This window comes from Schistocerca cancellata, chromosome 11, assembly GCF_023864275.1.
Source record: "Schistocerca cancellata isolate TAMUIC-IGC-003103 chromosome 11, iqSchCanc2.1, whole genome shotgun sequence".
NCBI classification, from domain to species: Eukaryota; Metazoa; Arthropoda; class Insecta; order Orthoptera; family Acrididae; genus Schistocerca; species Schistocerca cancellata.
The window spans coordinates 114,578,966-114,600,929 of NC_064636.1; the positions used below are offsets into that span (position 1 = coordinate 114,578,966).

At 39.4% G+C, this 21,964-nt stretch overlaps 1 protein-coding gene across 2 annotated transcripts in view; it reads left to right on the forward strand.

Annotated features, from left to right (window-relative positions):
* LOC126108504 (zinc finger protein 436-like) overlaps window positions 1-21,964 on the forward strand; it is a 177,454-nt gene that overhangs the window by 145,004 nt on the left and 10,486 nt on the right. The window contains exons 7-8 of one of the 2 annotated variants that reach the window (XM_049913770.1): window positions 266-303; window positions 11,934-12,485. In XM_049913770.1, the coding sequence (XP_049769727.1) occupies window positions 266-303; window positions 11,934-11,952 (57 nt within the window). In that variant the 3' untranslated portion in view covers window positions 11,953-12,485. Of the gene's footprint in view, window positions 1-265; window positions 304-11,933; window positions 12,486-21,964 lie in introns of those variants that run through there. The other variant, XM_049913769.1, reaches the window with a different exon arrangement.

The following is a 21,964-nucleotide window of genomic DNA, read 5'->3' on the forward strand; positions in this document are numbered from 1 at the left end:
GAAGTACTTGTCTTTGTGGATGCACTGAGTTGTTTACTGCTTCTGACTAATTTTTTTGCATGTATCTGTAATGAAATAATTTCTATAAATATTTTGCATGTTTCCCACAGCCTCTTTATTATACATTGTAAGTTACTTTTCTGTACATTACCAGTAGGGAGTAATCCAGAATTAGCAGTTGTCAGAATAGTAGTAGTGTGTCTTAATTTTTTTACTTACTTACCTTTTTGAATTCATTACCTAATAGTGTTATAAAATGTTTCAGGGGATAGCGTCAGAAAGACTTGCACCGCACAGTCCAAGGTAAGGTTTTCATTATTCATTGAACTATTTTCTTAAAAGTACAGTTAACAGAGTGTATTAGTGCCCCACTACTGGAATGTGGGGAGGCCAGCCTGACCCAGATCAAATGTACTTTCCAGATTAAAAAAAGAAGGCTGGTAAACAGGCCAGTTTTGATGTGGAGTTTAGGCAGTTTTGAATATCCCACTGGGTGAATACCAGGCTGGTATCCATATCCAACTCCAAATACATGCCACACCACTATTTAGAAAATGATCTTACACACACTCATAGGATTTGGGGGAAGTGGGTGAATCGGTGACTGAGGACTTTGATGTTTAGTCTCCTAAATTCCACAATCAACAATAACAGAAGTACTGATTCCCATTAGCTCATGGGGAAACTGTTAGTTGTATATTAAGGATTTTTTCTTTATTGTTGTATTAATAGGCAGTCATATTACAGTAAAAGGTAATATGATCAATAATGCATATGTATTTGGATTTGATGCTCTGTGTGTGCTAGGTGAGAATCCCATAGTTTTGTGCTATTAACTTTATACACAAGTTAGCAGTAAAATAAAAGTGACTAAGTGACGAAATCTGAAAGCTGTGTCCTTAACTGCGTGCTATGAAAGGCCGATTTATGTAGATGGTTTGCTGATGAAATGAAGTGTGTGAAGTTTTCATTGCTCCATTTTTCTGCTTCCAAGTGCTGAGCAGTATTTTTATAGAAGGTAGTTACTAAATCTTTTATTGTAACTGGTTTCTTAATCAACAAATCAGCATAATGAAAATAAACTGTAATAACTTTCATGGAAATTCCTGAGTAATTTTTAATTCCCTTCTGGCGTTCAAAGATGTTGAATTGGTAGTAGATGCCTATTTATTTGAAGTTGAATCCACTGTCAACAGATATCGACATCCTTCATATACAACACAAACTATGTGAAATGGAATGTTTTAGTGCAAAGTACCACACCCAAATGATATCCAACATGAAAATGTGTAGGATGGTGCATGAAAAATTGACCCTGAATACTAGAATGCTCATTGTCGCCCACAATCATATCTATCATTCCGAAGCTGTTGCAGTTCCATTTTATGTTAAATACAAAAGTTGTGTCATGGTTAAAACTATAAGCAAACATATCAGTGAGATAAATCTTCTTCAAGAAAGAATTGCAATAGTGGAGGGGTATTTGTCTACTGGTTCATTTAAGGAAATGCGAGACATTTTTGCAAAGAAGTTTCTTGACATTTCCATACAGACAGAGAGCAGTCTAACAGGATTTGGTGACAAAATGGTATACTACAGAGTCAGTTGTGAACAAGAAAAAGACGCAGGCCCCACCTGTTTGTGCACCTACTGTGATCATGGTGATCAGAGTACAGTTGATCCAGAATCCAAAGAAATCGACACACAGATTGTCACAAGTGAATGTTTCAATATGTCACACTTCTTGTGAGCCAATCTCATGAATTCATGAGAGATTCAAGAAGAAAAGACTGTCAGTAAAAGATTTTGGCTGCTGCTTTCACCTGACCTAACCACTTAAGACATTTAACTGTGGGATAATGCGGGTGGGGGGAGGAGGGTCTAAAGGGAGAAGTGTACACACATAATCCAATAATGTTAGAAGACTTGAAGGACAATACTCCTGATGAAATTTTGAGAATTGTTGTGACAGATCTGTTAAAGTATATATTTACGTGTTAGCTTGCACAAAAAAGTGCATGAGGTCATTTTTAGCACCTGATGTGATGTAGTGTAAAAGGCAAAATCAATTCAGTAAATATAGGCTTTTATATTAGCTTATTTATTATTTATTTATTATCTAATCACTACATGTTCATCTAATTTTTGTTGTATCTCTCATGGTGGACAACAGTTCATGTGTCGTTAGCAAGCAGTCTGTACTCGGGTCCAGTTTTTCAATCGCCATCCTACATAAGGCAATACAATATTGTTTTAAGCAAATTTGTTATGACACATAAGTATCTAATTTTCCTGTATTTGTTGTAAAAGCTTCGTATCTATTATTTCATAATGTGACACGTAACATGATATCTGTTACAAACTACATCCACATTTATGTTTGTATTCTGTAATAGCATATGTTTCTTGTACACCACTGGAAATGAGAAAGTAAAGGTGGTGCTTTTCATTTATGATAACTTCACCAAACTGAGTACTTCCTGAATCTTCAATACAAAATCTCACAAGAATTTATTTCATAAGAATTTTTCTGTTGAATGAAAGTACTTCTTGCCTATTTTTTAGTCCTTTTATTGTGTTCTGATTCAGTATCATCACTTCAGATGATTTACATCATTTACATTCTGCACCATATTTAAATACCATTTGCTGTATACTTGCAACCATGCACAAGTTCTCTTTGTCTACCTGCTCAAAGAGCAGAGTCAAAACATGATATCAAGACACACATAGGAACTCCATCCAAAACCTTATATTACCATCAAAGTTACAATATGAGAGTCGTGAGTCATAATGAGATACACCTGTAACATTGACCTTATTAACAGTATAATTTCCAGTATTTGCAGATTCACTATAATTCAGATTGGTTGAAGTCGATTGTAGTTCAGGTCACCTGGTGTCTGATGGTATGTTAGTTCTTACTCACACTCTTGATATTCTGAAATTCTGCACAGATCTTCTCTGTAGGTAATTATTTGTGAGTATCTTCTAGAATTTCATTGTGGATAAAAGTTTATGATGCAGGGTTCTTGTGTTGTGGATAAGTTGTGCCGTTTTTTTTTTTTTGTAAATATGGGTTTTTGTTACCCTTCCAGTCTCAGCAAATTGTTATCTGTCGAAGGAATATGTCATAAATTATGCTAAAGAGGTAATGAATTTAGTGGACAATGATATGAGGATGTGGAAGTGTGATGTATGGAAGTTTGTCTCAGTATAAGGAGCATGCACCAATAGCCAAAGTGGTTAAGGAGACCACTTAAGATAAGCGGGAAATCCAGGTTTGAGTCCCTGTCTGGCACATTTGAGTAGTAGATTTATGGAAGATGTCAAGGAATGTGCAGTCAGTGAATTAAATTTTGAATTATTTCATACAGGTTTGGATCATTAACAATGTCTATTCTTTCAGATGTGTGTGATAAATTCTACATTCACTTGTAAGTCTTCCCCCTGACTTTAACTGACAAGGCAGTATTGAAAATTTTCTCATCAGAATCAAGCCCTCAAATGAATGAATGTCATTCACTACATTGCCATAAGGTCCTTCCAATAAATTTTAAGCTGCTTACAGAAATTGTTCAGATACTTTTACCACCAAACAAATTATAGTTGTTTACAGAATTCATGCCAGCCGGAGTGGCCGTGCGGTTCTAGGTGCTACAGTCTGGAACCGAGCGACCGCTACGGTCGCAGGTTTGAATCCTGCCTCGGGCATGGATGTGTGTGACGTCCTTAGGTTAGTTAGGTTTAATTAGTTCTAAGTTCTAGGTGACTGATGACCTCAGAAGTTAAGTCGCATAGTGCTCAGAGCCATTTGAACAGAATTCTTATAATTTTTACCAAACCAAATGTTTCCATACAACTGATTTAGAGTAACATTTTACTCTCCATGTTGAAAACTTATTTGATACTAACAGCCTAAATACTACATTTTCAATTTATGCAGACAAGAATTCATCTTACAGAACAAGAAAATAGTTTCTCATCAGTATCATTTGCTTCACTCTCATGAACTAATACATAAATATTCTGTGAATTAACTACATTCTCGTTTTTACTAATTACATCAATCACTTCAAAGTTTTCAACATAATTAACAGCATTAGTTATTCACAAACCAAATTACACTTCACGTTCCTTTCTTTTAACTACGTTTGTGGTTGTAGTAGCAACATGCTCAGTGTGAACTTAATTTTTTATCTTTCACTGTCAGTGTTAACTTAATTTTTTTATTCTAGACTGCAAAGTTTTATTTTAAAATTTTCACTCATCCCACTATCATTCACTGTTTTCAAGTTTCATGAATCAGTTTCAAAACTTGTGTCTGATTTAGTAAGTTCTTGCTGAAAATTGTTCACTGGTCTTGCATTAATTTCAGGTAATTGTTCAGCTGGGCTTGTTAACTTATTCATTGTTTTTGACAATGTTGTTTTCCAACATCGAGAGTGTTTATTAGCTGTCATAGTTGATTCATTTATGGCTTTACTTGGTCAGAATTAGTTCAAATATCTTAAAGATTACTTTGATTGTCTTTTTGGTAATTTTCAGCTGATGGAATGTAAGTAAAAATAAGTGGAAGAATTGCAGTAAGAAAAGTTTTTTAACTTTTAACTTCATGTGTCCCAGTTCATTATTGCTGGTATTACTGTTCAGTTTCCAGTCTTTCGTAATTACGTATGTTGTTCAATAACAAATTTCATTGAACTCTTTTGCTGCTATTCCTGCAACATTTTCATTCATTCTACCCTGGCTGACTCCTACAAGATGCAATCATACTTTTCTCTTATCAACTCTGTTTTTAACGTTTTACCAGTGTTGTTTAAAACAACTAACATCACAAGATTCTTTTTTGTTTGCAATATGATATGTCATACCTGAACAATAAGAGGAAATGAATAGTAATGTCTATAAAATTTTAAACTCACATCATTTAAATGATTATGTTGTACTTAATTCTTGTTCATCATCCATTCTATGTTGATATTGTTGGCACAATTTTAACCTAGAACCTATATTATTTATGCATGCAAAATTGTTTGCCAGTTTTACAACTGTTTATATATGTCATTACATGTAACTCTGCAATCTTTGTCTTAAACTTCTCACCTTTTATTAACATTTTCAATATAGTTGTTCTCACAGTGCAACCAAGCATCATGTTGTCACCCTTCCAACCTTACAGGTGTATTCCTGACACAATAATACCTTCTACTGCCAAGAACATGACTTTTTAGGTATTACATTATGTAGTTACTCCAGTGGTTTCAACATTAACATTGTAACAAAGGATTTTAACTTACAACTAATTTTAATTTACCATTTGTAATTGTTTCAGTAATCAATATTATTAACAATAACTGGTTTTATTGTTGTTACTGTTGCAACCACTTACACAGTCACTAAACATGCGTGGAAATATTGAATTACCAGTATTTAAGTGTATTTTACCACCTTTTTATATCAGTATGTACAGAAATATCATGTAAATAATATCCAAGTTAAAAATATGTTTGTAAAAATGTTATTACTTGACAAATTTCTTCTCCAATCAGTTATTGTATGTGTCGCCATGCCTCCTATCACATGATTGGTTACATAAAGAATTTAGGACATCATCTACTTCACTTTTCAACCTATATTTGTTCATTAAAGTTACCACTTTTCTTTGTTTAGTGCCAATTTCCACTTCTTTTCATACAGAAATTCTCTCTAGATTATTATGTAATTGGAATTGATCGTTTAATGATTTTACTGGACGGTAAATTACAGCATCATCTGCAAACAATCTGAGGGGGCTGCTCAGATTATCACCTAGATCATTTACATAAATCAGGAACAGCTGAGGGCCTATGACACTACCTTGCAGAATGCTAGATATCACTTCTGTTCTACTTGATGGTTTACCATCTGTCACTTCGAACTGTGACCTCTGTGAGAGGAAATCATGAATCCAATCACTCAACTGAGAAGATATGCACGTAACTTGATTAATAGTCGCCTGTGAGGAATGGTATCAAAAGCCTTCTGGAAATCTAGGAATATGGAATCGATCAGAGATCCCTTGTCGACAGCACTCGTTACTTCATAGGAATAAAGAGCTACCTGTGTTGCATAAGAATGATATTTTATGAATCTGTGTGGGTTATGTATCAGTAAGTCATTTTCTTCAAGACGATTCATAATGTTTGAGTACAGTATATTCTCCAGAATCCTACTACAAATTGAGCTCAGTGATATGGGTTTGTAACTCAGTGGGTTACTCCTATTTCCTTTCTTGAATATTGGTGTGACCTGTGCTACTTTCCAGCCTTTAAGAACAGCCCTTTCGTCTAGTGAGTGATTTTATATGATTGCTAAGAAGGCACTATTGTGTCTGCATAGTCTGAAAGGAACCTGACTGGTATATCATCTGGACCGGAAGGCTTGCCTTCAAGTGATTTGAGTTGTTTCGCAACACCTAAGATACCTTCTTTTATGTCACTGCTGTCACCAGCTGTTCTGGTTTCAAATTCTGGAATATTTACTTTGTCTTCTTGCGTGAAGAAATTACGAAAAACTGTATTTAGTAACTCTGCTTTAGTGGCAGCATCATTGGTAACATTTCCATCGCTATTGCGCAGTGATGGTATTGACTGCTTTTTTTGCCGCTGGTGTACTTTACATACAACCAGAATCTCGTTGGGTTTTCTACCATATTTTGAGACAATGTTTCTTTGTGGAAACCATTAAAAGCATCTCACATTGACACCACACTAAATTTCGAGCTTCCATAAAACTTAGCCAGTCTTGGGGATTTTGCATTCTTCTGAATTTGGCATGTTTTTTTCATTGCTTCTGCAACAGTGTTCTGATATGTTTTGTGTACCATGGTGGGTCAGTCCCATCTCTTACTAACTTATGCGGTATGAATCTGTCTATTGCTGTCAATACTGTATCTTTGAATTCGAGCCATATCTAGTCTAAACATACGTAATTAGCTTGGAAGGAATGGAGACACTCTCTTAGGAAGGCATCAAGCAGAATTTTTATCTGCTGTTTTAAATAGATATATTTTGCATTTATTTTTAATGGTTTTGGTTGATATGGTTTTGAACCTCGCTACAATGACCTCGTGGTCACTGATCCTTGTAACTCTCCTTCCCCTCTCTCAGTGTTATGATTTATATCGACCTGGCTATCCACCTGGTTTCCTATATTGGTTGCAATTTTGTTCCTTTTGCATGTTCTTTCATCCTTTATGGTGTTTCGATCACCACTTGAGGTCTGACCTCAACTTCAAGATTTCCTGTTTTTTAGTGTGAGGCATTTGGGGAAGAAATCCCTCCTTAGCATCTACTGTATTGATTCCCCATCCCCCTTCCTTCTCCTCTCCCTTTTCTGCTGTAGCCCCCTTCCACACTACTACGTCACCAGCACGTGTGGCCAGTCTGTGTGATGGCCCTGTTATGTACCCATGTGGCTGAGTCCCCTGACTACACAAGGATCACACTACTGATACCTTAGCTGTTCCCTCCCCATGTATGCCAAGGAATGGTTGCAGACAGCCCTTGCTGTGGCTGGGTAGTGCCCATGGGGAGAGCCACTGGTTGGAGTGGGTGATATCAGGGTGGATGTTTCACGCATGAACCATATCAAGCAGCAAAAATTTTTCTGTTCTGAAATGGCTGTCTCTTTGAATGTTGAAGGATCATTGAATGCTGCTTCGTATGACCCGGCTACCTTCCCTGGCTACACCATGGGAGAAAGGCTAGGCTCACCTGTGTGTGTCGACAGTGCTGACTGCCACACCCCTCGTTTGATTGCCCGGCTTAAAAGAGAGTAAAGAAGACCAAAGAATACAAGTCCCTAGATCGCCTGTTGTATGCTGAGGATTGCCAAAACTATGAGAGATTCCATCCATTGACACTATCTTCAATTTTTGCCTCTGTAACTTCATTTCCTCCTCCTGCCTCTTCTTCACCTCCACTTCATTCTCCTCTTCCCTCCCCCTCCTGCAGTTCTCATGACCTCCCATCTGGGAGCTGCTCCCCCTCCCTACCCAAAAAAGTGCCCCTCTCCTTTGGCACCTGTTGATGATCAAACTCCCTCCTGGGATCCCTTTCCCCGGTGTCTCTCAGGCTAGAAGACTCCTACCAGCACTCAGCCATGAGACTCACCATCTGTGCACCCCAAGGTCACCCACTCTCCTTCAGTTCGAGATCTCGCAGATGCCTGTATCCCTCTGTGCCCTGCACTCCTCCACCTCTGAAAGAGAAGAATAAATATAAATCTCAAGACAAGCGCCCCCCCCCCCCTCCGATGCTCCTGGCGGTGCCCTCTCCCCCCTCGCAACCTGAGTCTGATATCTTATTTATGGATGTCACCATATCCTTCTCAGTGTCGACTACTGATGGAGTGACATAACCCACTCTCGGCTTCTTTGTGTCTAACCTGGACTCTCGCCACATGATCATCCAGTGGAATTCAAACGGATACTATTGTCACCTACTGGAAAAGCAACATCTTGTCACTTCCTATTCTGCGTTCTGTCTTGTACTTCAAGAAATGCATTTTCATGACGACAATTCTCCAACATTTTTGGTTATCAGGCATTCTGTCAGAACCATGCTGGCTCCAGTGTAGCTTCTAGTAGTGTCTGCACTTTGGTTCGCTCCAATGTCATACCCCCTAAATTGCAACATGGAAGCAGTAGTAGTTAGAGTGCAAACGACTCCAGCAATCACCATTTGCAATGTCTACCTCCCTCCAGGTAGGCCACTTCCTTAAGTTGCACTGTCTACCTTAATCCAGCAACTCCCACCACTGTTACTCCTCCTTGGGAACTTAAATGCCCACCACCCACTGTGCGGGAGTATCACTTCAACAGGTAGGAGCTTCCTAATTGATCAACTTATTATGTAACTTGATTTCTCTCTCCTCAGTAATGGTTCCCTACCCACTTCAGTGCCACTCGTGAACGTTTTCTGCTATCGGTCTCACCATCTCTTCCCATGCCCTCGTTGCTTTCCTACATTGGTCATCCCATAATGACCTTTGTGACAGTGACCATTTTCCAGTGATGCTATTGTTCCCCTGCTGCCGCCAGGCATACAGGCCTCCATGTTGGGCATTCTGCAGTGCCAGTTGGACTTCATATACATCTGCTGTGCACTATGACACCTCCTTCTCAAATTTCATTGATGTAGTCATGCAAGGTGTGTCTGCCACTATTCTTCAAGCTGCTGGCACTGGTGTTCCCCTATCCACAGGTCCCCCTCATCATCTACCAGTACCATGGTGAACCAAGAATGTCACAGTCACTTTCCAGGACCACCGATGGTCGCTGCAGAGATTAAAGTGACACCCTTCAGAGACCAACCTCCTCACTGTTAGGAGTCTCCACGCTAAATGCCATATGGAGCGCCACTGCTCACAGTAATAAACTCAGCACAATCAAGGAGTATACTACAGTTTTGGTACTCTTCCTCGCTCCTCTTGGAAGGAGTCCACTGTATTATTCCATTGACACATTAGTCATACCTGGCTCACCCCCTTTTTTCTCCTACATAACATCCCACTCCTACAACATTGTTATTGAGCCAGACGGATGGTATCCCACATATTGGTGGAATCCCCCTTCTTTTGGCCCTTTGTGCTAAGTATATTCTTCCTGATTCCTTAGACTGTTTGAACTGTTCCTCGTTTCCTTCCATGAAAGTGGTCTTTATTTCCGGATATAAGGTTCTACTTTAGTCTTGGAGCAGGGTCAGGTTGTTGTAGTTGGGATTTCCTTTCCAGTCTTCCTTGTCTGTGGCCCCATAACCTCCCCCTTTTTTTCCAGTTTTTAGATTTGGTCTCACCTTTCATGCCTTTTTCTGTGTGTGTGTGTGTGTGTGTGTGTGTGTGTGTGTGTGTGTGTGTTTAATTTTCATTATTTTATATTTTGACTCCTCTGACTGGATCCCTCCACTTTTAGCAGACCCTGACTAACTTCAGATTCGCAGAACTCATGACCTCGCCATTTGGTCCCATAACCCATCTCAGGTAATCAGTCAATTGATCAAACACTGTTCACCTTCAACTTGGTGCTGTGAGACTGTCCGCCACTGCGGTGTAGCACCCCTCAACCGTTTCACTCTGCCCAATGCAGTGACTAGTCAACCAGCCAGCCCAGCCTGGCTGATTCCAGACACACTGTGTGGAGGTTTTCTGATCTAGAATTGGATTTTCACCCTGCAGTGGAGTGTGCACTAATATGAAACTTCCTGGCAGGTTAAAATTGTGTGTATGACTGAGACTCAAACATGGAACCATGCCTTTTGTGGATAAGCTCTCTACCAACTGAGTTACCCAAGCATAACTCATTACCTGTTCTCACAGCTTCTATTGTGTCAGAAGCTTACCTCCTACCTTTCAGTCTTATCTTCCAAGAGTGCTGCTCCCGCAAGTTCAGCAGGAGACCTTCCGTGAAGTTTGAGAGGTAGAAGATGTGGTACTGGCAGAATGAAAGCTGTGTGGATGGGTCATGAGTCAAGCTTGGGTAGCTTAGTCAGTAGAGCAATTGCCAGCAAAAGGCAAAGGTCCTGTGTTTGAGGCTTGGTTTAGCACACAATTTTAATCTGCCAGGAAGTTTCAGGTTTGTTGTTGGGATAGAATGGTTTGCATGCCTGTCACTGCAGCCTGACCATCCTACCCTGGTTTGTTGTGTCGTGATTTTGTACATATACGACAATGTGGCCAACAAGGCTGTGTGATGAGTATTTGGTGTGGTTTACATTTACATCTGTTTAAATGTATCCCTTCTTTGTTAACACGATGGTATCACAAAGACATGCTTTTTAGGGGAGTTCATGGACTGTTTGAATCCATTTATCTTCAACCAAGGATACTAAGGTTGATGGATTTGTGTATGGTACATTGTTTTGGATATATACATGCAAACACCCATCTATCTGATTGCATTGTGTATGAGCAAGATTGATTGTAGATCCTTAGTGTTAGCACAAAATAGTGTAATTTGGACACTAATAAGCAATCATTGGGCATTGTTATGCAACTGTTGGTTTATTTAACATAGAGTTAAAGCCTGCAAGGGGAACATTGCAATGCAAGGAGCTGGAGGGTTAGCAGAGACTGTGGGAGTAGGTGCCTTGGTCATGGGGCAAGGTGACTCTTTGTGTCATTCCTCTGATCTCTGTCTAACTTTTCTGCTGCTGCTGCTGCTGTGGGTTATAGTCAACATAAACTTTCAGCCGTAAGCATGTAAAGAAGATTTTATTGCCGTTCTTTGAACCTGCTCAAGTAGAGATGTAAGTCAGGGAGTGTGGTGGAAGTTGAACATAAGACAGGAAAAGCTCAGATCACTAGTTTTGTTTTAGTAGTGTACTATCTGTGTGAACTCTTGGCTGCATGTCACTGAGGTGTTCATGTGTGACCGACCGCTGTGCTACCTCATGGCTTACTCAAGGATTTGAAATTATGGATTCAGTTCTCATTGTAAAGAGAATCCAGAATTTCGGTAGGTTGCAGAGGGGGCATATCTGAAAAATTCTCAGTTTGGTTCATGCTCTCTAAAACCAACTTCCCACTCAGCAGTATAGGCAAGTAGACCTTGTTCAGCCCTATAAGGAAAAGAAGCATGCTGGGCTGAAGGCTACTTGGAAGGTTATAGTGTTACATCAAAGCTATTTGCCACAAATAGCCCTGTCTCCAATGCTACTGCATCGAACATAGCCTCAGCAGTACTGCCTACCACATCTGAGTGCACACAGCTGATAATCAACTCCAACACTGGAAAAGACAATCCTGAGAGAGCCTGTGATTCAACAAGTGCACTGGAAAATAAAATTATCAGTTTTGATGAAGAAAAATGGTATTTCTAATTAGCTTCCATGTATTTGTAGTTTTCTGCCGCACAGGCAGGGAGTGTGACATGCTGTTGTGATGTGTTCCAGTAACCAGGTGCTACCGTAAAGCAGTCACATCAAGCACTTGGTGCAGGAACTCCTGGATGACGCCCAACAATACTTCAATACTGGATTATATGCAGAGGAATGCCGTGATGAAAGCAGAAGTCTATTTGTGTCTGTTGGCTGCTACATACACCACTCATCTTGAGACTTTGGCAGCTTATTAATATCTTATTAGATGTGTTTCCAAACATAAAACTGCCTCAAAAAGCCACCTTCAAAAGTCAAAATTAAATTAATTCATTGTGTACAGACTGGAGCCGTTTTCACTAAAGAACTACAGGAGATTGTTGTGCCAGTGTTGTCATAATAATTAAGTTCGATCTATTTGTATGTTTTTGGAATAGTGCAGCAGGTGCATCCCAATGTGAGATAAATATGAAAAGGCAAGTTCTTCAGGTGTTCATGGATGACCCTAATGTTAACAAAGTATTCATAAAAGAGCTGAAAAGCAAGCTCAATGTCGAGGGTAATCCAGACGGGTAGCTGCGACTCTTAGGAATTCCAATAGCAACCTTAGGCTTTGGTTTGTTCCTTTATATATTTGCTGATCCCAGACTGACACCATTTTATTTTCCACCCACCAAACATCACGAAACTAATGGGGGAAAACAGTAGTGCTGGTAATATTGTTGTAACTAACAGTGTTGGAGGGGAAAATTTTTAAATAGATTACATGAAGCTCTCAGAAACTGAACAAGACTCCAGTCAACCCTACTACAATATGTCTTAAAAGTACCATGCACTGTATGTAAGCAACATGTCCCAAAGTCCAGAAGCATGGGATCCTCTGGATTACCTTCAACTTTGAGGTTGCTTTTCAGCACTCCTAGGAATGCCTTGTTCACATTAGGGTCATCCCTGGACACTTGAACAACTTGAATTTTCAGATTCACCTCAAACTGGTATGCACATACTTCAAATCGTTCAACTAAATCTTTTGCAGCACATTTTCTCACAAGCACAGTCAAAAAGAGAGAGTAAATAAAATTATGATAATATTAATGACAAATAAAGATGTGTTGTAGTGAATGTCTGTACCAAAATACAAGCCTGAACAATAAGCACATAAATAGGTTACCAACAAATAAGAAGGAAAAATATCAACCCATTTTCTTGTAGTTAACCCTATTAAATCAATGGTATAAGTAAAAAGTACATAACATAGGATCACACCATAAGTAATAGTCATCTCAGGTGAGCAACCCTAGTATACAACATGATATTTCGGATAACTATTCATATTGCAGCAGTGTCAGTTGTTACCTAGATTGATATACCAGGGTGTATGTGACCCAGGACCACCACAAGATCTGGGAAAAACCCGGGAATTTTTTAGAATTCTGGAAATTTTTATCATTTTAGTCTCCAGTTAATTTTTTGTAATTTTGTCTGGTCAGAACCGATACTCTGACAATGATATTACTGTACCCCACTACTGCAGAATAATACTGCAGCAATAAAACATGAACGAGAGAAAATAAAACTGAAGATGCAAAGGAAATGCGCCATATGCAACAAAAAAACACAGTGCTCATACAAGCGTCTGCCAACAGCAAAATGTTTCAAAGGCTTTAGGAAGACTATGCAATGCTTCATAACATCAAATTGCCTCCAGTGAGTACGACGTCACAACTGTTTTCACTAGATTCAATTTAGCAGTTATGAGTGGGCTCATGCGATGCGCATGCACAGTTTAGTCATGTATGAGTAGTACCTTCTCCCGCTTCTGACTGTGTAAATGGTGCTGTTGGCTTTTTAAGCAATCATAGCAAGCAGGTACATGCTACTGGGAAAAATTTTTGTGGCATGCCCAAGCTGCCAAATTCACACATGCGCAGAAGGCCCGGATAGGCCCGTATGTTGTAGCTTTGGGGGGGGGGGCAGACCATGGTATCTGACCCAGACAGTGATTTCAGGGAGGTGGGGGTGGCAAATTCATATTCTTGAGGGGGGAAAAGAAAACCTTGTTTCACAGAGCTCCTAGCATCCAGCACACGTGGACCTATCGATTATTCATATGATTTTGAAATGCATACCTGTTGATTTCTAACTGAATCGTAAGTTATTTTTGAATTTGGGCATTGTGTATGTGATGTGTCTGTCAGGGGAATCCTCATCACATCTAGAAATAGACTTTCCTGCAGACAAAAGGGGACAGGGCTATACGAGCTGAGGGGAGTAAAGCTGAATGGATGAATGCCAATCGCTATCTGATTATGTGGTTGATTGGGTTTGTGAATGATCATCATTATCATTACTAGCAAAGTCCACAGATTCAAACTACCAGAGTGAAAATAAACGACTAACAGGAATAACAGGTAAGAAAGATTGCGTATTATCTTCTCGCTGTATCCAAGAAAATTAAATTTTCACAGAAAATTTTTGACCAGCTCGCTACACTAGTAAGTCCCTGGTCAGCAGCCACTTAAGTTCTGTTCTGTAAGTAGCAAGGAAAACGTGTTGTATGAACATGTAACAACGCCTAATCAGAAAATAATCGCAGGATGACTAAATCGGTGATTGTGGCAGGGTTAGTAAAGTTAACTGGCGAATAAATTTCGACAATGGCAGGCATAGTTACATAATTAGTGTTGAAAAGATTGTCTGTTAGAGTGAGGAAGGAGAAGAAACAGGAACATCACATAATTTGTGGAAGAATATGGCGATTCCAAATTTATATAAAAATTTCGTACAACTACTTTCTGATCTCGTGCTTGAGAAACTGTAGCATATGAATGAAATGTGAAACTATTTCCTAGTATAAAGCTTTTTGCATGTAGGCTGAATAGGCATTGATATTGGTACTTTGTGAATTATATTCTATCGTATTATAAAAATGACCATTTCGTTTATTTGGTGTGTGTTACAATTGCTGCAATATTAGGAAAGCTTATTTTGTTTTATCTAGCAGACAGTGGAAAATAGACGTAATCAGATTGAGGAACCACACCAGTCTTGTGTGCTATTTGTATTAACTGCTTTTTTAGTATTAGACAGCGACATTTCGATTTTTTCATGTAGCAAAACTTTTGATGAACTTTGATGAGGTAACAGATCCTTTGGCAGAAAGGAAAGGAGGCCATGTAAAGCTGTAGCAAGATTAGAGAGAAAAAACGCTAGGAGCTATGGTTTGAAGTAATGTGTACAGTCTTGCTTATCTTTACTGCTTTTATATATCCTATATTTAATTTTATGTCACACAAAACAGCAAGTTATTAGCTAATAGATAATAAAGGGTGCAAATTTTGTGAAGAGTTCTTGGTCTCCTGGTTATAAATAATCCCATCTGGTATTAATTTTTTTTTTTTTTTTTTTTTTTAGGAAAAAGGGGGGGGCAGAATGTCAAACAGGCTAACTGGGAGCAGGAGAGGCACCTCAGGACATTTTAATTTTCACTGTCCTGAATATAGTTCGATAGCATCCATTACAAAATATACACGTTTCAGTTCCACAGAGCGAAATACAGTGATGTGTGATTGAAGAATGCTGTGTGAAGAGGCATGGCACTGCATTTTGGCACACTTAAAACCAAATAACATGTCTTACAATTCCTCGAACACATATGTTTATGTATCAGACTCTTCAGAAAGATGTGCGCCACAAAATGAGCATATTTTTGAAAATTTGAGTTTTTAACTTTTTGACGTCTTCGTAATCGCTCAAGGGAGGGGTTGGGGGGAGGGCGCCACTATCTACTATTGCCCCGGTTCGGAAATGTACATCGGGGGCTGATGCACAGAGCAGTCTGAGTTATAATGAGGATGTGGGTAGTCTCCACATGATTCGTGTTTACATTTAGTGATTTTTGCTGTTTCCTCGTCATTTACTGCTCTCATGTCAAATAAAAACAAAACAGATTTTTGTGGCAGGAAGCTGTCAAGGAAATTAAACAGATTCACATAATTACAGAAGGCTAAAATATGTTATTAGTTTCAGATTTTATTTCCACGTTTCTGACAGGCAAGCATAAATCGCCCTACAGAACAGTGAAGTTATTTTTGTCAGTTTGCTAAAAAAATCCGGCTTTTATTAATCTTTTCCAATGAGGCAGTCAATGTATTTGAAACAAAGTGTTTAATTCCATACTATTGGCCAGAGTGCACTCTGTAATCTTCTATCACGTATGGCATTATGCCATAATAAAGAACCAAACAAGAGTTATTACAGTTCAGGTACTCCAAAAAAATTTACATCCCGAAAACCACACTGGAAAGCTTAATATCAGGTTGATGCCTACTTCATTGGGAATCCGAAAATACGAATGTGCCCTTTAAGTATGCATTTTAAATGTGCACATTTTGTATGGTTCACGAAATTCCAATGCTCTTGAAGTATCCTCTGATGTCTTGTTTCTTTTAATGTTTTAGTCTTTTAATGTTTTACAAGTACGAACATACAGGCTTCCTACGTCATCGTATCTGTGTAAGCATTGTGGCGCATGTCATCTGGCGCTCTGTGGCAACTGCTGAAACGAAACTGCTTCTAACAGGTCACGGGAAAATATTGCCAATGGTGGTTTGAAAAGCATTGCTTTCAAATCAAATTTCCTTTTGCGGAAGTTGAACTATGTGCGAGAAAGTACAATGAATTTCTTAAATCACAGAGCATTTGACTCTCATTTAAAAATCGACTCTTCGATGACGAACCATTTAGAAGAATTTTAAGCCCAGAAGATCAGGCACTTGCGCCATTATTAAAATTTTTACGGTCACATGTGTGATGTATCTTAAAGTGTAACACTCGCAAAACATATTAACATTATATGTGAAAGCTTAGCTTCTCTTGCAGCTTATTAACCTTAGAGAGCAATATTAAATGTGAAATCTTTGTTTACCATGTAGCAACACTATGTATCTTAGTTTAAACCATTAACTTGAGTTCGCACTACTGAACAGTTATGTTAGTATTGGCTGACCATATCACGTCTCGTATACTTTGAATATCCGCTGTCATCAGCTGGCGAGATCGCGTGAAATGAGCTGCAACTGGCTTACAAAAGCGCATCGCAATCGCGATTTCAATGATTCGGAAGGTAACATGCCGTGTTTGGTGGAATTTGGATTCATACTTTCGTAATATGAAAATATGCAGCATACATGTTGGTGCAAATCAAAGATCTTTCGAAAACGTGTTTTTCTTTCCCTGAGTTTCATTTTCTAAAGTGCTGAGAAATTCTACACTCGTATATAAAACCATAACTATTCAAAGGATTGATAAGTTTTATAGTTCCAAGGGAGAATAAACTGCCATGTAACAAGGAAAAAGTGTTTTTCACTGGGAGGAAATGTATTCTGAACCGGGAAATCTGGGAAAAATCCGGGAATTTTTCTCCTTGTCTGTGTATACACCTTGTACACATAGTAGGCTATTAATGTTACAGTGCGCAATACTACAGTGTAGACAATTATGATCTCTTTCTCCATTCTACACATAGGCAGCACACCCATTGATAATTCATGCACTGTGCATGTAGATGTACTTTGCGCATATTAATCATGAGTGTGCTGTTGTGTAAAATAGGGAAGGTGCACAATCTCTAAAAGTTCGACTGAAAGCTGATTGTGATGACCTAGAGGTTTGGCATTAGCATTATGGAAACAGCATGACATTTTGAGTGTTCAAGGAATGCTGTGGTGGATGTCTTAAGCACATGCCAAAACCAAGGTGAAACCACATCCAGTCGTCATGGGGTTGAGCAGCCACCTTTCATTACAGATGTCAGACTGGTAAAACAGAACAGCAGTGAACTGTAGCAGAACTAACATCAGACTTTAATGCTGGGCAGAGTACGAGTGAGTCTGAACACACAGTGCACTGAACACTCCTAACAATGAGCATCTGCAGCCAACAATTCATGCATGATGATGATATTTGGTTTGTCGGGCGCTCAACTGCGTGGTTATCAGCGTCCGTACAATTTCCCAACCTTTGCTCAGTCCAATTTCGCCACTTTCCTGGATGATGATGAAATGATGAGGACAACACAAACACCCAGTCATCTCGAGGCAGGTGAAAATCCCTGACCCCGCCGGGAATCGAACCCGGGACCCCGTGCTCGGGAAGCGAGAACGCTACCGCGAGACCACGAGCGGCGGACAACAATTCATGCATGTTCCAATGTAACATCACATCAGCAACTATGACTGAAATGGGCATGTGACCATGGGCACTGGACGTTGGTGCATTGGCAGAGCATTACATGGTCTGACGAATCCCGATATCTTCATCATCATGCCTATGGGAGGTCACAGATCTGTCATCATCTAGGGAACAGTCATTGACACTTGCACAGTGGGATGGAGGCAAGCTGGCTGCAACTCCATTGTGGTCTGGGGAACATTGATGTGGGCATACATGGGTCCAGTGGAGCTTGTGTAAGGCACCGTGACAGCCTAGGAGTATCATACACTCATTCCAGACCACGTGTAACCCTCTATGCCGATCGTTTCCTGATGGCAGTGGCATTTTTCAACAAGATAGTGCACCATTTCACTATTCCACGAGTGTGATGGAGTGGTTAGAAGAACACAGATTCATGTTCCAACTGATGTGCTGACCACCCATCTTGCCAGGTCTGAACCTGATCAAACATATCTCAGACGTGATAGGACATGGCGTCAAAGCTCATCGCCCTGCCTCCCTGATTTTACGGGTGTGTGCAGGTGTGGTGCCAGTTCTCTCCAGCCACCTACCAAGGCCTCATTGCTTCCATGCCAAGATGGGTCGCTACTATTACCCATGCCGAATGTGGACATACTGACTATTAAGTAGGCTGAACATTATATGTAGAAGGTGTTTTGATATGGTCCTTGGCTTATATTACAGAGGTTATGCTGTATAGCTCTCGCCTCTTTAGTTTATTATTTCTTTGTACATCGCTACATCAACTTTTGTTATATTTAGCACACCTCTGTTAGACTTTTATGGAACAGGTTGTGTTCTTTTGTTATATCTATAATGACGTTTTGGATTTTCTATAAGCCATAAAAGAAACGATGTAGTCACATGATCTGTTTTACATTGTAAGTGTTCATGAGTAGATTATTTTTATGTACCTATTACGAATTTTATATCTTTTCATGTAAATTACTAGCCCCATTTTGTACTTATTCACTCCTGTGAAGATGGTCCACAACCAAAACCGGTAGATATTTAGTTTAAAATAAAAACAGCTGAGGGAATTTTTTTCAAAGATGTTACACTGTATGTTGTGGGAAGTATTCCAAACATTTCTTCCAACTAATTTTCAGACGGATTTTAGAATGAGGTTTTTAGGGTCTTGCATCTTATATTTCACTTATGAAATTGCAGCATTTTGATATATTGGAGATTGATCAAATTTCCTCACTGTTACTAAGGGGCACGTATACACAGGGGAATGAAGTGAGACTTCTCTTTTTCTCAGTCATTTATGCAAATGAATCAGGTGATTCTTCAAAGCCTCCCAACTGCAACTTTTAGGCTGCCGTTAATAGTTTAACTTGCCATACCTGTTTCACATACTGATGAGTTTCTGCCTCAGTTATTTAAATTCTTTGTCTACTCTTTCCCATCTAGCTACACTGGTCATTAGTTGACTTTTTTAGAGCACCTACTTTTAGTTCTAAACACGCAGGTGTACATCCAAGAAGTCACTACCATAAATACTACAGCATTGTTAAAGTTCCTGATCCAGTTCTTATGGTTGGCATGAGACCAGAGATCTAGTGCCAGTGATACAGCTTCTTTGTTACAAGAAACTCTTTGCTGGCATCGGTAGGTTCCTAAGGTGCTCTGTGCAAGAACATAACGCCTTTCAGAGAACAAATGTACTAGTTCCACTCGCCATTTTGTGTGGTTGATAGGATCTCTCTGGAAAAGGATCATTGAAGTGAGCTGCAAGTGGATTACGAGGATGAATATTCAGGCAAAATGCCGGCTGGAGTGGCCGAGCAGTTAAAGGCGCTACAGTCTGGAACCACACGACCGCTACGGTCGCAGGTTCGAATCCTGCCTCGGGCATGGATGTGTGTGATGTCCTTAGGTTAGTTAGGTTTAAGTAGTTCTAAGTTCTAGGGGACTTATGACCACAGCAGTTGAGTCCCATAGTGTTCAGAGCCATTTGAGCCATTCAGGCAAAATACATGTTAAACAAGCATTATTGTTATTGAGCAATATCAGGGATACCAGTCTCAGCTCAATTTAGCTAGATTTGCTCAGGCATTCTGAGCTCTGAGTGGACTGTTTTTCGTCTTCGACTTGTGGGAACAATGTTGTCCTCAATTCTCCATTTGAAAACACCCCCAGTGGAAGAGAGATAAAACTAGAATTTACGATATTAATGAATATTAGCTTAATGTTTAATGTTTCTGACAATATCTGTTCGATAATAATGACTTGTTGTTGTTGTGGTTGCCATGGTCCTCAGTTTGAAGGCTAATTTGATACACCCCTCCATGTTAGTCTATTGTGTGTGTCATCATCACTGCACACCTATCACAACCTTCACCCATTTGAACCCGCTTATTGTATTCGAGCCTTGGTCTCCTTCAACAATATTTATGCTCCACACTTTGTTCCATTACCAAATTGACAATTCCTTGAGGATGCATCAAATGTGTTCTTACAACCAGAAGTGTTGTGCCATAAATTTCTATTTTTCCCAATTTCATTCAGTGCCTCTTTATTTTTGTTCAATCCTGACATCCAATCATCAGCATTCTCTTGTAGCATCACATTCCAAAAGCTTCTGTTCCATTCTGTTCTATGTGAATTGCCTATCACCCACATTTCGCTTTTATACAAGGCTACACTGCAGACAAACAGTTTCAGAAAAGATATCCTTAGAGCTAAATTTAAGTTAGATGTTAACAAATTCCATTCCAGTATTTCAGATGTGTTTTCTTGCCATTGCCAGCCTGTGTTTCATCTCTTCTCTACTTTTATGTAAAGGTGTGTCTAATCTTGCTATGAGGAGTATCTATGCTTCTTGTGGTTATGCATGGTATCATCACATTAATGTGACCCCTGCCTATGTTTGTCCACAGCTCATGGTCCAGTGGCTAGTGTTGCTGCCTCTGGACCACAGGATCCTGGGTTGTATTCCTGGCCAGATGGGGATTTTCTGTGCCCGGGGACTATGTATTTGTTTTGTACTTCTCATTTCATCATCATCATCATGACCATCATTCATGGCAATGGCTAAATTGGACTGTGTAAAAAATCAGACTTTCTAGTGGTGCTGATGACTGCGCAGTTAAGCACCCGACAAACCGAACATCATCATCACTGCCTATGTCACAAAGGCAGTTGGCAGAACTGGCAGTAGAGACTAATCACAGAAACATTCAAAACACAGATATTCTGAATGGCACAAGTGTTACATGAAGGTAGGTTTACCAAAGTGACATTTCTGTGTATGAATCTCACTCAGGAAAGAAACATCAATAACACTAGTTAAGATTTCGCGTGTTGGCAATAATTTTGCAGCAAACCATGCATTATGGGTTATTTTTCTGAAAACTGGCACTTGCACTTACGAATAAAGACACACTACAGGAATTTCACAAAAATAATTTCAAACAATTTTGTTCTTTGTTAAAATCAGTTCACTTGACATACAAATTAGTAGACAAATAAGAACAACGTTATAGCAGTGTATAATGGAAGACATTCTACAGGCATGGGTACATAAATAAAACCGAAAATAAGTAATAATGGGGTTTCAAACACAGGGTGCAAAATTAAGAAGCCATGATGCTAACCATTGAGCCACCATGTCTTCTCAAGATATCACGTGGTAAAAGGTGCATGAAGTACCTCGAAAATACCTTACTTTGACCCCTCTTCCACTGAGCAAAGTTTCTGGGGAATGAGGGTATAGCGGTTCTCATATTCTCCTCATGAGTGGTAACATGCAACCCTTTCAGATGAATCATGTTTTAAGCTCCATGAGGTAGATAGCCAGTGGCATGTATGGCACTGCAACAGTTGCGAGAAGGGTCCACCCTGGAGGACGGAGGTCTGGAGAATGT